This window comes from Parasteatoda tepidariorum, chromosome 6, assembly GCF_982258835.1.
Source record: "Parasteatoda tepidariorum strain Cologne lab strain chromosome 6, Ptep-v5.0, whole genome shotgun sequence".
NCBI classification, from domain to species: Eukaryota; Metazoa; Arthropoda; class Arachnida; order Araneae; family Theridiidae; genus Parasteatoda; species Parasteatoda tepidariorum.
The window spans coordinates 92,614,637-92,630,237 of NC_141760.1; the positions used below are offsets into that span (position 1 = coordinate 92,614,637).

General features: G+C 29.0%; 1 protein-coding gene across 1 annotated transcript; it reads left to right on the forward strand.

Moving 5' to 3' along the window:
* The first annotated feature begins 1 nt into the window (after position 1).
* On the forward strand, positions 2-15,123 carry borr (borealin-related). The gene is made up of 5 exons (XM_016065591.4): positions 2-672; positions 2,584-2,626; positions 8,667-8,812; positions 12,220-12,355; positions 14,875-15,123. The coding sequence occupies exons 1-5, from the start codon at positions 368-370 to the stop codon at positions 15,007-15,009; spliced, it is 765 nt and encodes a 254-aa protein (XP_015921077.3). The 5' UTR covers positions 2-367; the 3' UTR covers positions 15,010-15,123.
* Positions 15,124-15,601: the final 478 nt, after the last annotated feature.

The following is a 15,601-nucleotide window of genomic DNA, read 5'->3' on the forward strand; positions in this document are numbered from 1 at the left end:
CAGAGTCATTCTAACTGCATAAAAAATCACAAAAGCGATATCAGAGCTATCCGCTGGAATCTGATTAGCCTATTTTTGAGAGCAAATATTTTTTCTAATCAGGTTCTAAGTTACATTAGTGAAAGTTTTGCAAAGAAAACGATTCTGTAAAAAAATTTTTATCAGTTTAAATTGTGCTTTGAAAGCTTAAAGCTATCTTTTTTCTTTAAGGAGCTCAAAACTGACCAATGATGAACTTGATATTTGGCGAATTTTAAGTAATTTTAAGAACGTACATTTAAAAAAGCGCCGAGTACGTTTTTTAGTTTGTTGTACAGCGTAGCAAACTTCGATATTAAAATTTTAAATATTTTTCCCGACAAGTAACATGGCTAAACGTAAAGCAAGAAAAGTTAAGAATGTGGATCCACTTACTCAAGCAAAGATTGAAAGCATTTCAATACTACTTAATGCATTCAAAGCTGAAGCTACTAATTTCGAAAATTATATGAACAGTATATGTGCTGAACGATGCTGTAAAATTGAGAAACTTTATATGGACCGTTTAAAGATGTATCCAGAAAACATTAGAAATATGACTATAGCTGAAGTGATGGAAATGCAACAGAAAGAAAAAGTTCGTGAAACTGAATGTCCGAGAAATGAAAATGCATTCCGTATGCAGCATGAAAGGTAATAAATATTTTTGAATATTAATTTATTTCTTTTCATTAGTAATATTCTTATTTTTATCGTCTCTGGAATATGTACTGCACATTTTTTATCTGATGACATTGTAGCGTAACTACCACTAAGAAAATTAAACATCAATTCACTGGTATATAAGACATGCTAACTTGATTCAATTACGAGGTTCCTTTTGATAGATGCATGTTGGCAAGGTCGATAACTCCGCCCCCACATTGATGACCCGGAGGTGATTTGAACATGCAGTAAAACCCACTTCGCAAAAATCTAGACATTAACGCCTACTTCGATGGATAGTCCACATTGAACAGTTGACTTGTGACTGCAAAATGCAACAACGAACGCTATGACGTGATGTTAATACACCTCTCACATTCAGCACTCAACAAAGCTCTCCCGGTCTTTCACAAGTACAGCAACTAGTGTTATCCATTCATCGAATTCTATCCCTCATAAAATTCTGGTGGGGGAGTATTGTAGCGTAACTACCACTACGAAAATTAAACATCAATTCACTGGTATAAGAGATTTTAACTTGATTCAATCACGAGGTACCTTTTGATAGATGAAGGTTGGCATGGTCGATAACTCCGCCCCCACAACATGAAAAGTATTTATAAAATAAGTTTAATTTTGAATTACTTTACATTACCCACACAAATAAATTATTTGGGAAGATTTCAGTATCGTGATCTGTAACAGAATAATTGCCAAGTCTGGGCAGCGGCCCGTGAGAAACTAAAAAATACATCACAGAAAGGGTCTAACTGGAAAGATATAACTTGTAGCCACACCTGGGCAAACATCTACATGTTTTTTTTGTAAAATTTTTGCAAGTTTTAAATCTATTTGGCATCTTGTAGTTGATGTGGACAGATCACGATACAGAAATATCCAATTACTTTTCAATGAATTATGCCTACTGAATCTATGCATAATTACAAGGAACTGGGATGCTCTGGAATGTTTTCACGGGAGCTGGAGCTCTAATTTTTACCGTACTCTAGGGCTCTTTTATCTTCTTTTTTTTTTTTTTTTTTGTCCATTTAATTTTTCAAAAAGGCTTAAGACATTTCAGGCATAAAATAACAAAAAGAAAGAATTTGGTGAGATTTCCATGTCGTGATCTGTGGCAGAATCACTCACAAAAAAAGTGACGTCAAAACGTATAACTCGTTGCCACCCCTAAGCAAACAGCGGCATTTTTTATTTTAATTTGCTAGTTTAAAATATATTTGGCAATTGTAATTGCAAGGGTCTATCTAAGTTTTTTTCAGAGGTACTATTTTGTGAAAATTTAGTCATAATTTGTGAAATTTGAAAATTACATTAAAAAGGCAGCACAAAAATATGGTAAAAGTATTTTGTGAGACTACCGCTTTTCTTAAAATTGAATGTGTAAAAGTACCGTTAAACGGCAGTAAATTTGAACGGGATAGACCCCTGAGTTGGTGCAACAGACAATACAGAAATATCCTTAAGGTGTTTTTGCTCTTAATTCTTGGAAGATAGTACAAATACAGTTAATTTGTTTGATTGTTATATTTTTTTAATTTTTGCTTTAAGTTGAGTTATGTAGTAATAATATCTTATAATTTTGACAATTTCTAAAATTCATTTCAGTCATTTAAATACTTCATTATTTTTTATAATAAAATTTGAAAATTAAAATCTGAAACTCAAAGGTGCATGTAAATTTATAGTAGAATTGTGCGAACTTTTGCAAAGCTGGAGCACATCAAAAAAAAAATTTTTGTCTTTGTGTCCGTGCATGTTCGGTTTGAGAAGTATTAATACCGGCCAATATATCATACCTAAATAAATTTAATATAACCTTTTACCATAATAACTAGTTTTACAATTTTTATACTATAATTTTTACTATATTTATTTCAGAACGAAATTGACATCTGAGAGAAAAAGAACTCAAAGGAAAGAGGTAACTATTTTTACTGTCTAATATTTTACTTTTATTTGTTTTCGGGTGTCTAGGAGATATTTCTGTATCGTGATCTGTCCCATTGTCCACAATTGCCAAGATGTCAAATTTTATTTTAAGCTTACAAGTTCTTATTTTAAAATTAAAAGAAAAAAACTTGTTAATATTTGTCTGGGGGTGACTACAAGTTATACTTTTTGAGTTGGCGATTAATCTGGCACAGATCATGATTCGGAAATCTCCCCATTTTTTAAATATTAAATTTTCTATTTAATCTCACTAACATAGTGTAAAATCCTTAAATTCTAATTTTTAAAGATTTAATAACTGTTTTTTTTGTCAACGAGCCCTTTAGGAGCAGTACTTTTTTTGGTAGAACCTAAAATTCAACTATTACAGGGTTGCCACAGGTGACTAAAATGCAACTATTTTTGGCATGAGGCGACTATGGCTACTTTTTTTGCCTGAAAAGGCTAAAAAAAAAAAAAAAAGCAACTATTTTCAAGAATAGTAGACCTTTGGGAGACTTTTCTGTACTCCTAGCGATGTTTTTTTTTTTTTTTTAAAGCATAAATTGGGTAGAAAGTCTACACCCTACAAGATAGTTTCTGAACGCTCAAAACTTTTTTTTTTTTCCTTAAAAATTAAAAAAAATTTAGCACATTTGAATTCACTTTTTAAATCATTCAATCTGCACTGACTCCATTGTAAGTTTATTTCATTTCTCGATCGCCTTTTTAATGATTAATTTATACGATATTACGGTGCCTGAATTTCGAATTTGAGTAATCACTTTTTAAACATATACAGTACAGAATCCATTATCCGAAAATCAGAAAACCGGAACGAAATTCGATAAATTTTCCCGCAGTTTTTAAAAAAAAAAAAATTTCCTCATAAGAGTTTAGGATTTTTCTTTCTTTTTTGAAAGATGTTTACCTTACCATCATTTTGGAAATAATCATTAGTGTATTACTCCATCGTTTTTTCTTCTTTTTAAGATTATTTCCCCCCCCCCCCAAATTTTTTTTAGTTGGGTTTAACAATAAAAAATGGCTTTTTGTAGCGATTCAGAAAACCGGAAAAATCAGTTATCCGGAATAGCGATGGTCCCGATCGTTCCGGATAATCGGTTCCCTACTGTATGTACTTATATAGATGTATAAATTTACATTTATATAAAAATTATCATATTTGCCACCAACTTGACTGAATGGAACATGGTACCTATATGACAATTAAGTCATTAACAAAATTTTAGTCATATTTTTGATGAATTTTGGTTCTTATTTAGGCAACTATTTTCCCAGTTTTTGGCTACTATTTTCATGTTTTAAGGTACTGAAAGCAGGGTTGGGGTTTTGGGCGTCCTGAACTGCTTTTGGACAGGACACATGGGTTTTACTGTCTTAAACTGGGTAAAACTGTCTTAAACTGGGTAAAACTGTCTTAAACTGGATAAAACTGTCTTTAACTGGGTAAAACTGTCTTAAACTGGGTAAAACTGTCTTAAACTGGGTAAAACTGTCTTAAACTGGGTAAAACTGTCTTAAACTGGGTAAAACTGTCTTAAACTGGGTAAAACTGTCTTAAACTGGGTAAAACTGTCCTAAACTGGGTAAAACTGTCCCAAACTGGGTTAAACTGTCTTAAATTGTTCAAAACCTTGAACTTTGGTAAAAGGTAAAAATTCTATAGGTGTAACCATTGTACACATAATTATTACATGTATCAATAAATATTGATATTTTTTATACAATTTACTATAACTTATTAAAAGAAAATAATATAATAGGAAAAGGTTTATAATTTTTGAAGCTCCACAATTCATTGAACAACAAAAGTGAATAACTAATCCTTTAAATATAAATATGCTTTTAATACTGATAAATAATATTTTTACATAAGGATAAACATGGCAATATTAAAAAATAATAATTTTTCTTTAAAAAAAATACTAAATTTGTTCAAAAATTGACCTTTTATTTTTCACAATATTTTTTTAAAAAAATGTTATAATTTCTACATCAAAGGATGATAAAAAAGACATCTATTTAAAAAAAATGTTTTTAAACATAAATATATTAGTTTAAATTGAAAATAGAAAATAACTGAAAAATGTATTAACAGTTTTGAAGGGCATAACATCAGTTTCAGTTACTGACACTGGTGATGTATCACCACTATGCTAAAAGAATTGAACATGAATGAAATAAAAGTATTCTTGAATAGTACTATAGATAAATAAACCTGTTTATGACGAACCAAACACTTAGTCCCTAATATTTTAAACTGAATGGCAAGGCCAAACTTTTGTTATGTACTATTGAATGAGAGGACCAATTGAACTTGATTACTGATTAATCTTCCTTTGTTTAAATTGAAGAGTCAAACAATATTAATAAAACATTATACTTTTAAAAACAAATATTCTCTGGTATATTTAATTATCAATATGTTATTAGTTCTATGTTTATTTTACCTCTTAAATATTGTTCAGATAAATTTGAGTAAAAGGGTTTTGGACAGTTTTGGACAAAGGGGTTTTGGACAGGACGGTTTAAACCGGGGATTAATCCATTCTGTCCTAAACCTTGCCAACCCTGACTGAAAGCAACTATTTTGTTTATTTTTTTCTGTGGCAAACATGCTATTATCACTTTTAGATAAAAAGTTTGAAGGTATTTTATCATAAGTTTGATAAGTTCAGTAGTTTTCAAATTCAAAAATTTTAAAAAATCTGGTATGCAATAGAAGCCGTATTAGCTGCTATATAAATGCTGTTATATTTGATGGAATTGTGAAAAATTATTGGTTTGAGAGAAAGCAATTTTCAAAACTTCTTATTTTTAATGACTGGCACTTGGGGTTTCTCTCATTGGCCACAGGAATGGCAGGACTACTACTCTCTTCTCGTTACCCAGTGGGCGTCGCCCACGTCACACAACCACAAACCCGTTTACAGGGCGGATCACATTCACACAAAGGAGAAAGGACATAGAACACAGAGAGAGAAAGAAACACCCATGCCCTGAGCAGGATTCGAACCCGCGGCCAATGGCTCTGTAGTCAGACACTCTAACCACTCGGCCACCTGGTCGGTATTTTCAACTTAATCCATTTATGCAAACAGTGCCATATCTTTCCAATACTTATCTGTCCCAACTCATTCTTTTACAAAAGTCTCAAATATGCCCTAAGTCAAGAAACTAGAAAGAAAAAAAAACATTTTTTTACTATTTATAAAAATTTAGTAATTCTTTTCTTTGTTTTGGATGAAGTAATAAAATTTCCTTCCTCCTGCACAAATGTTGTTTTCTAAACTTAATTTTTTTTTTTAAAGCTTAAGGGTCTGTTTACAGGGGAGGGGGGAGGGAGGAATTCCCTAAACAAATTTGTATGACCTTTTTTTTCCTCAGAATCTTGTTCTTTTTTTAACTAATGCTTCAATATTTATAGAGATACTTCAATTAATATAAATGTTATTGAATCTATGTTATGTTATAAGCCTACCAATATAACAGTTACATACATGTGATTGGTTAAATACAAAAAAGCTATATTTTTTGTGGACTATTAACAACTTTCTGTAACTATACTGAGCATTTTGGGTAATTTATTGTTAACCATTTTTGGGTAGCAGGACGTAAAATCTGCAAATATTTTGTTGTGATACATTAACATGATATTCAAATTAAATAAATGCTGGGATATTTCAATTCTATTTGAAAGTGTTTGAATGATGTGCAAATTTATTAACCATTTACTTTGGTACTGTTAATAAAAATAATTTAGATGAATTTATTAAATTACAAATCTTATTATGGTAATTATGTTGGAATATGGAGGGAAGAGACACTTAAATTTACACTTCTCTATTATTCAGAAAACAGATTTTGTTCCTGAAGCCAGAGCATGACAAAAGTACAGAGCTTGACAAAAAAAGATAATTCTTTTTTTCCATTTATTTTTTTTTGTTAATATTTAAGACAGCTCAGTAGCTAATATCATTGTTGTATGCTAGAAAGTATTTATTCATAAAATATTTCTCGGTTGAAAGAATTAGGAAACTTTAAATTTTAATATTTTCAGTGATGGAACTATGGTTGTTGAAGATTGTAATGCCTTTTAGCTCGCCAACTTACTACTTCTTCCATATGCTCAGCTTTAAGAAATGCTATGGAAAAAAATTTAAATAAAAAATTGAATTTCATTTTCATTTCTTAGTATTCACTTGATTAAAAAAAAAGTAAAATTATAATAATTGGCAAATTTAAATTTGGACAGTATTTGTCATAAGTAATTGCATTTTTCAACGATTGTTGAATCCCATTTAATTCTCTTGTTTTGTATTTTACTGCTCGGGGTCTGTCTAGGCTTTTTTAAAAGGTACCTATTTTGTGAAAATTAAAAAATCAACATAGCATGTACACAATATCATTTTAATTAGTATTTTACCAAGTACTCAGGACACTTAGCATATTGAGTATACTGAGATAAAATAACAGATTTTTAATATTAACATACTAAGACAAGTTTTGATGCTGTACTCGGTTAATACTGAGTTGTTGTGAAAATGAAATATTTCTAAGTATGAATTAAGACAAAGATTTGTTTAGCGATGAAAAAAAGAAATATATATTCAATCATAAATTTATAGTCTGCTAACTCATAAAAAAAAAAAAATTGTACTACAAAGTTTTAAAAGGCATGGAGGAAAATATTAAAATTTGCTTTTTTAGGAAAAGTATTTAGTGAAAGTACTATTTTTCTTATAGTTGAATTTGCGAAAATACAGTTTGATCAAACGGTGAATTTGTTAAGGTACCGCTGAACTAGGGTTGGCAAGATTTTGACAGGTTTTTACCATCATGTCAAAAACCCATAGTTTTGGTAAAATAATTTTGAGTATTTGCTAATATAATTTATAAGTGTTTGGTAAAATAATCTCAAATTTTGGACTCATCCATACTTAACTCAAAAATCGACTGGGGAATGAAAAATGTGCAAAATTAATGCTATTGTATGCTTCGGCACAGTGACCCCGACTACTGAACATGTAATTTTGTTTGTAACTAATTTTTGTTTAATGTGCTTTTTCAACTGAATAAAAGTTTTTAACTTGACAAAATAGCAGTAATTCTTGACTTAGAGTTTGTTAGTAGTGACAAGTTTTGAAAGTTTTGTTTAGCTTATTTCTAATATTTAAGAAATGCCAAATTTTAAATTCTTCTTTTTACTTCTTGAATTTATTAATAGTTCCAAGCTTTGCAAATCAAGCTATAATGATAAAAGTAAGAATCACTATTTTCAATAAGTATAAAATAATATTTCTGTATGAATGTATATCCTTCTATAAGAATACATGTATATAGTTGCAAAATCAATAGCAATCATTTACAACAGTGTTTCCCAAAGTTTGGTACGCGAACCCCCAGGGGTACGGGAACAGTTTAGCGGGGGTACGCGTTCTTATGCGAAATATCTTACAGCAAACAAAAAATTTATTTAAAAACGAAGCCAACCATGAAAATTTACGATTACACATTTTTCTATTGGCCATTTTTTGCAGAGTTAACAGTTAATAATTAGTGGTGTCAACAGCAGTTGTAATTTTTAACTTTTGTGCAATTTTTTTGTAGTAAAAAAATACATTCATTTTTTAATTAGTGGTACATAGCGTTACGAAAAATTTAGAAAGGATACACAAAAGTCATAAGTTTGGGAAACACTGATTTACAACATTCATTTATAAAGGCAATTATGTGAAAATAATATATTGTCCTCTATATGCCATAAATGAAAGAAAACAGTAGGTTTTTGACGGTTTTTACCGGTAAAAACACTGTTTTTACCACTGTCGTGTCAAAAACCAGTTTTTGACTGCAAAAACCCAGCCCTGCGTTGAACGGTAGTAAATTTGCCCTGGACAGACCTCTGCTACTATATGTTCTTTATACATTTTAAGAGTTTTGAGTGAGTGCATGCATTTTTTTAAGATATTACTAATAAAATTGTGTTTTATTCATTTTACCAATAGAAAAAAAGAAGCATTAGTGTTCCAGTTTCTGCAAGGAATAATCCTAATATGTCCCATTTAACTCGAACTGGAAGTGAGTTATCATTATTGACACCTGCAAAACAGAGGAGACCAAGCACAATTATAACTCCAAAATTTGATCCAAAGTATGTTAATTATTCTGGAACTGATACTCTGTTAATAAGGATGAATTGTTTAATTCTGCAGTTTTTTTTTCCTTCCAAGGCTAATACTAATCTTTACACCTTTAAGACCTAGCCACTGCAGCTTTTCACTATTTGATCTGACAATGTTAAATAATATCAAATTTTAGTCAATAATATACAAATGCTCAAAACTGGCACATTCAGCAAATTATTTCTTTGGGAACAATTACTTTAAGTTGGCAAAATGTAATTCTTAAACTCTGTTTAAATTGTACAGTAATAAAATATTTTTTTATTTTAATGGCGGGCACTTGTCCCATTGGCCAGGAGTGCCAGAACGCTGCTCCACCACCGTGGCTTCGCCACAAGTGCCCACTGGGTAACGAGAAGAGAGCAGCAGTTCTGGCCAATGGGACAATACATCCCAAGTGCCCGCCATTAAAAAAAAATCTTTTATTATTTTAATTTTACACTCATTTACGTATACATATTTTATTAAACTTATTTGCTTTTACTGTGACGGTTTCATTGTTTTTTCAGCTGTTATTGCTAGTGCTACCAATTTTCTTGGGGTTTTTAAAAATCTGTTATTTATCTGTTAATATTTTTTCTACCCCAAAATTATCCGGGGTAATTCCTGATCAATAAGCATCAACATTCAATTATTACAAAATCTATCTAAGCTAGAGTTATTAATTTTGGCATGCAGGAAGCACATTGTGATGTTCATCTAGTAAAATATTTTATCAATAATGCTATTTGAATAAGTATTTATCAATGTATATAATAAGTATTTATAATGCTATTTATCAATGAAATTATTTGAATAATTCAAGTTAATTAGTAACCAGGATTAACCCCAGGGATGGGATAATTCCTGGTCACTTTTGGGTTAATTATTGGTCACTCACATATTTAATGTAAATACATACATTTTTTATGTATATTATTAATACAATTTATTAAATTGATTATCAATTGCTAGTTAAACATTATACTTAGTTATTTCAGGTTTAAATACAATTTATTCAACATAAGAAATGCATACATTCAACACTCCTTAACCAGAATATTTTTTTTACAATTTGTATACAATATTTATAGCTTCTATATCTGCTATGAATTGATCTACACCTTTTAAATCAATAGGTCAATAAAGGATATAGGGAATTTCAATTGTCACTATTCTATCTCGTTTACTATCCTCCACTTTTATGACTTTTCCAACATAGAACAGATCTTTATCATTATATACAGTATAGTATCTATGCTCTTCTATTGAATTATGTATGGTTTCAATTAAATTTTTTGCATTTTGCAATCATGATGTATTTTTATTAAACTGTTCAGTCACTGTTAACATATCTAATGGTTTATGCAGTTAAAGCTATATGCAAAGATAAGTTAATTTAATAAATCAAGACTCAAAGTGTTATATTGAAATCAATGAAATATGGCAATAATAGACAAAATAACAATGCATAAATGATAAGAACTGTATTGGCCTAGAATTACTCCAGGAACATGGGGTCATACTTCGTACACTCCTGTAATTTATTTAACACAATAATAGTAAATCCGAAACTATTTTTCCAGTAACTGAAGAAGTAGTTCACAACGCAACCAAAAAGAGAAAAACATTTAAAACTTTAGTTGTGACTAAGATCTTTCTAAAAATGTATCATAACTAAGGCAATGTTTTAGGTTAAGGCCAATTGCTTAACTAAGGCCAACAGAAATTGAACAACCCATTTAAAAACTCTTTTTTTTTTAACTCTAAAACTTTTTTTTTTTTTTTGTGTTCTTAAAACATAAAAAGGTCTGTGTCTCTGAATTACCACAGAAACTTGCTGGCCAGGAATTAACCATGGTGAATCTAGACCGTAAAATTTGAATCAACCATTTAAATAGTCACTTTTTGACATGCTCAATTTACGCTGATAGTATTTTAAATCCGCAGTGTTTGGATTCTATTCTTGGCAGTTGGTATTGATTTTCACGTGGTTTTTAAATGTCTCTGTATATTTCAGATATCAGAAATTCGAATCAAACATTTGAGTGTTTGCTTCTTTACCTAATAATTATATCAATTTTTTTTTAAAGCAGTTATAGCTATTGCTTTCCACTAAGTTTTTAAAATCTGATATTTTTAATATAATATTATTTATTATAACAACTAAATCTCGAAGCAAAACACACATTTGAGTGAGTCCATCATTGATCTGTTCACAATTTCGGTAGTAACTGCTACGGATTTCGCCCCATTTTTATTTATTTTTTTTTTTTTAATGTTTTGGTGATTCACCAAATGCTAAAAGGAGATAATTAGTGTATTTTTCTCCCAATAACATGCGAGCATGGTACTCATTTAAACATAACAGAATTACGTATTCAATTAAAAAATATATACTTTTTTTTTCTTCTTTTAAACTCTTCTTTTGTTACTTTAAAGTACTAGTAACATATATATTTGTTATTATTAAAAATATCTTGCAGAAAGACATTAGTGCTAGAGAGTTTTGTCACAGAAAGCCCGAAAAAATTCTTCCACGGGAGAATGTTCTACTTGCTTTAATACATATAAATATGCTGAAATACATAAAATAATAATAAATGCTTTAATATATATAATTATGTTGAAATAAAACCTAAATTAATACAGTAAATAAAAAGGAGCAGCAAGGTAGAATTTACAGCATTGAAAGCTTGATATTAAGGGTATAGCATATGACAAGAAATCTGTTAGTATGACAGCTTTCTTAGTTACTGTCATAATTGTATTATTAAAGTTACAAAAATGCTATGTTTATAATGAAATAAAAATGACATTTTTCTTGCTATTGTGACCAAGCAATATTTTTTGAAGGAAATAATGTTTTCTGTTGCAGTCTCCAATATAATTCATAGAAAGGCAAAATAGAAGTCATTTTTATTTATTGCAGATTATTTATACAGAAAAGGGAAAAACAAATATATCACCAAAATGATTGTCAAACATTTTGAATGAATATTTTTTCCCCCTCAGATTTTCATTAATTTAAGAATTATGTATTAGTCGCAGTGAGTTTTTATGAATATTCTGGAAGTCTCGTGAAAAACTTCCAAAAATAATTAAAAAAGAGAACATGAATGATAAAAAGTCTCAAATTTAAAATCTGAAACAATAAATCCAGATCTTATTTCGAGCATGTTCTCTCAATTTTTGTTCAATTTACTATTTTAATTTCTTACTCACATACAAACGACAATACGCTAAGTATTTTTATTTTTGCATACATTCTGCAGATAACAAATTAGTGTGAGTTTAGGTTTTTGCTTAATATTTTGCTCGATTGCTATTATATTTTTTGAGAAATATTTAAAATTTTTACATTATAATTGACTGTTATATATATTTTTATCTGAAGGCGTCCTGTTTTTGGAGCAAGAAAACCAAAGCCTGGTGAAGTTGTGATGTCTCTATCTGGTAGTCCTCTTCAAATTGTTATGAATGATTTGCCTTCTGACAAACCTGCAATCACACTATCTTTTGGAGAAGGAAAGGTAAATCATTATTTTTAAGTATCTCCTTTTTTTAAAAAAAAAAAAAATTTCCTTATATATATCTCTACCCGTATATTCTCAAATTTCTCCATATTTGTTAAAGAAATTTAAATATTTTTTTTTTTTTCAAAAAACATGATAAAATATCTGCTGATGGCAAAAGTACTTCTCTTATTCCTCAACAGATGGTACTATGGCCAGCACTGCAGTATGTAGAGTGTTTATAGTATAAGTAAATATAAGTAATGGTTTGAAAAATATTCTTTAGATTAAGATTTATATACATATACAGTAGGGAACCGATTATCCAGAACAGTCGGGACCATCGCTATTCCGGATAACTGATATTTCCGGTTTTCCGAATCGCTGCAGAAAGCAGTTTTTTTTTATTGTTAAACCCAACTAAAAAAGGAAATATTTGGAAATAATCTTAAAAATAAGAAAAAACGATGAAGTAATACACTAATGATTATTTCCAAAATGATGGTAAGGTAAACATCTTTTTAAAAAAAGAAGGAAAAATCATAAATTTTATGAGGGAAAAAAAAAAATTTTTAAATGGAGAGAAAATTTTTCGACTTTCGTTCCGGTTTTCTGATTTCTGGATAACGGGTTCTGTACTGTATTTTACTTTGATAAATGTAATTGCTTATATTATTTCCAGTTTTGAGTTTCTCTTTTTTTACTTACATGATTATGCATAATATATCAAAACTTTACTAGTAGCCTAAAAAATATCGCTAGTAAAATCTGTTATTTTATTTCTCCAATGTTCGCAGGTATGAATACATTACAAATGCATAATAATAAATTTGAAATTTTGCTCCGAAATGATGTACTTCAGTACTTCATCTTTCTAGTTGTTATATTAGGATGAAGTTAGGACTATCTAACGTCATTACGGTGAGAACGCTTAACTTGAACTTCTTTAAAGGTTACCTAATTTTCCATTTCCGTCAAATTGTATGCGGATATAGTGAATCGAATAAATATATCCGTATACAATTATGAACATCATTAACGTTAATTTTAATGTTTACTCTAATAACGTTAACTCTAATTTCATTGCCCTTGGAAAAATATTTTATTTTAACATGAACAGAAAGTTTATTTTTTCTCTGACAGGTAAGAAAACTGATCATTTACAGTTCTATATCTATAAAAATAGGTATTTCTGAATGCTTTGTTTATAGTGTTATTTTTAACATAACAGTCAAACGAATGAGTTGTATGAATTGAACCTGTTGATAGGAAGGGGGCATTATACTCTAATATGAATAGTCTTCATTCTGAATGGAGATGACTCATGGGTGTGAATATAAATAGTGTGGAACTGGGTGTTAGGGGCCCAAGGAGGACACTTGAAAATATGTCGATTTTTTGGAAATGTTAATAAAGTGTAATTGATTTGGCTTTGTAACTTGATTTGCAAAAGTTATAGGAAATTTAAAACATTCTTAAATGAGTTAAATATTTTATATTTAATTTTAAAGCACTTACTTTTTAGTCAACTTATTTGTTTTACGATTTATTGTAAAAAAAATTTTGTAGTTTTATTAAACCTTAATTTAATTAGTATAAAATATATAAATAGAATCTAGTTTGTTCTGTTTCCAAAAAAAAAAAAAAAAAAAAAATTTTTTTTTCAACCCTGGACTGTTGAAACAGTTTAAAAGGACATTTAGCGTAGTGTAACCTAAATTATTTCTTAACCTGTTTTGTTTTTTATCAGTCAATATTTAAATTCCCTGAACAAAAATGTTTGTCATAAATCTTCCCCTTAGAGATGCATTTCAACTTTTAAGAACTGAATAGTTGAAAACAATTTTTTGTGAGTAAAATATAGACAATAATAAATGAATGAAAAATAAAACCAATGATCTTTCAAATCATCAAAAAAATATTGAAATGCATGCATTGTTATAAAATATTAGCATTTATGTATCTACTTTTCATTACATTACCAATTTGAAGTCTGCTGAAATCAGTTGATTTAGTTCATTTTGAATTCGCAATTTATTACGATTAAAAATTACTATTACGAATGCGTGTTAAATATGCTACTTTTTTGTGACAAAACATTTTTAATTTTGTATATGATTTGAATCATCTGTTTTATTTTTAGGACAGGATTATTATTGAATGTGCATCATAAGGGAGTAAAAACTCAAAACAATTGAATTAATAAAAACATTTCAATCTTTATTTCATAACTTTTCATTCCCTCATTGAGACAAAACCAAGTTGTGTATTTGATACAAAAATTTTCAGGTTGTTGTAGCTTGATACTGAAAAAATTTATACTTACCCATTTCTAATAGATATTCTTTCTAACGTTTTGAAAACAATTTTAACAGTGATTTCAGAAAATTTAAGATGTTTTAATATTTGTTTTTAACATTTTGGAAAAAGGGGAAAGCTGAAAATAACTTAACTAAAATTGTCTTGAAACCAACATTGCTTATTTTGTTAAATATGATTGCAAATTATACTAATGAAAACTGTTTGTGTTTTTTCAGTTTCTAAATCTTGGCAATGCTGCTAAAATTGACTCGGATAAAGAATTTCTAAAATCTATTGATGAGACCACAAAGAATGCTATTCAAAATGCTATGCAAAAATTGGATCAGATTTTGAAAAACAGTGAAGCTTAATGTTTTATTTATTCATATCCTTGTCCAGTGTTTTATGAAAATGTTTCTTATGTCTTAAGATTTTTATTATGATGTTTCTTATGTCTTTAAATAAAATGTCTATTTTAATCTTTAGTTCATTGTTTTATATTTTGTAAGCCTACTTTTTTTTAGTGTTTTCAAATATAAGTTTAAAAAAATTTCAGTAAAATAAAAAAGAAATTCAGTTTTAAAAATATGAAATGAGGAATTTTAGTTATTATAAATCAACAAATTCAGTAATATTAGACTTGCGCGTATCATGAACACTGCTGTGCAAAAGAAAAATCAAAGTGTGAAAAAAATTCATAATTTATATTTTTATTTATTAGACATTATTACATAAGATATATATTGCAAGAATTTTTTTTTCTTTTCAAAAATATCTTTAAAACAATTTTTTTAACTTCTATTTTAGTATTCTACTACTAGTTACTATTACTATTTTTAGCTGAAGATAAGATTTTTCGCATTTTCACCTGCCTGCCAGATAGCTGGTCTTTGCGTTATTCAGACGTCGCTTCTTCAGACAAGCCTTTTAGGTGTCCCAATCCCAGAATCTGCTAATATCTCT

Coding starts and splice junctions, on each gene's coding strand:
- borr (XM_016065591.4), top strand. CDS start 368: ATGGCTAAACGTAAAGCAAGAAAAGTTAAGAATGTGGATCCACTTACT. Junction 673..2,583: donor TTCCGTATGCAGCATGAAAG/GTAATAAATATT, acceptor TATTTATTTCAG/AACGAAATTGACATCTGAGA. Junction 2,627..8,666: donor AAAGAACTCAAAGGAAAGAG/GTAACTATTTTT, acceptor TTTTACCAATAG/AAAAAAAGAAGCATTAGTGT.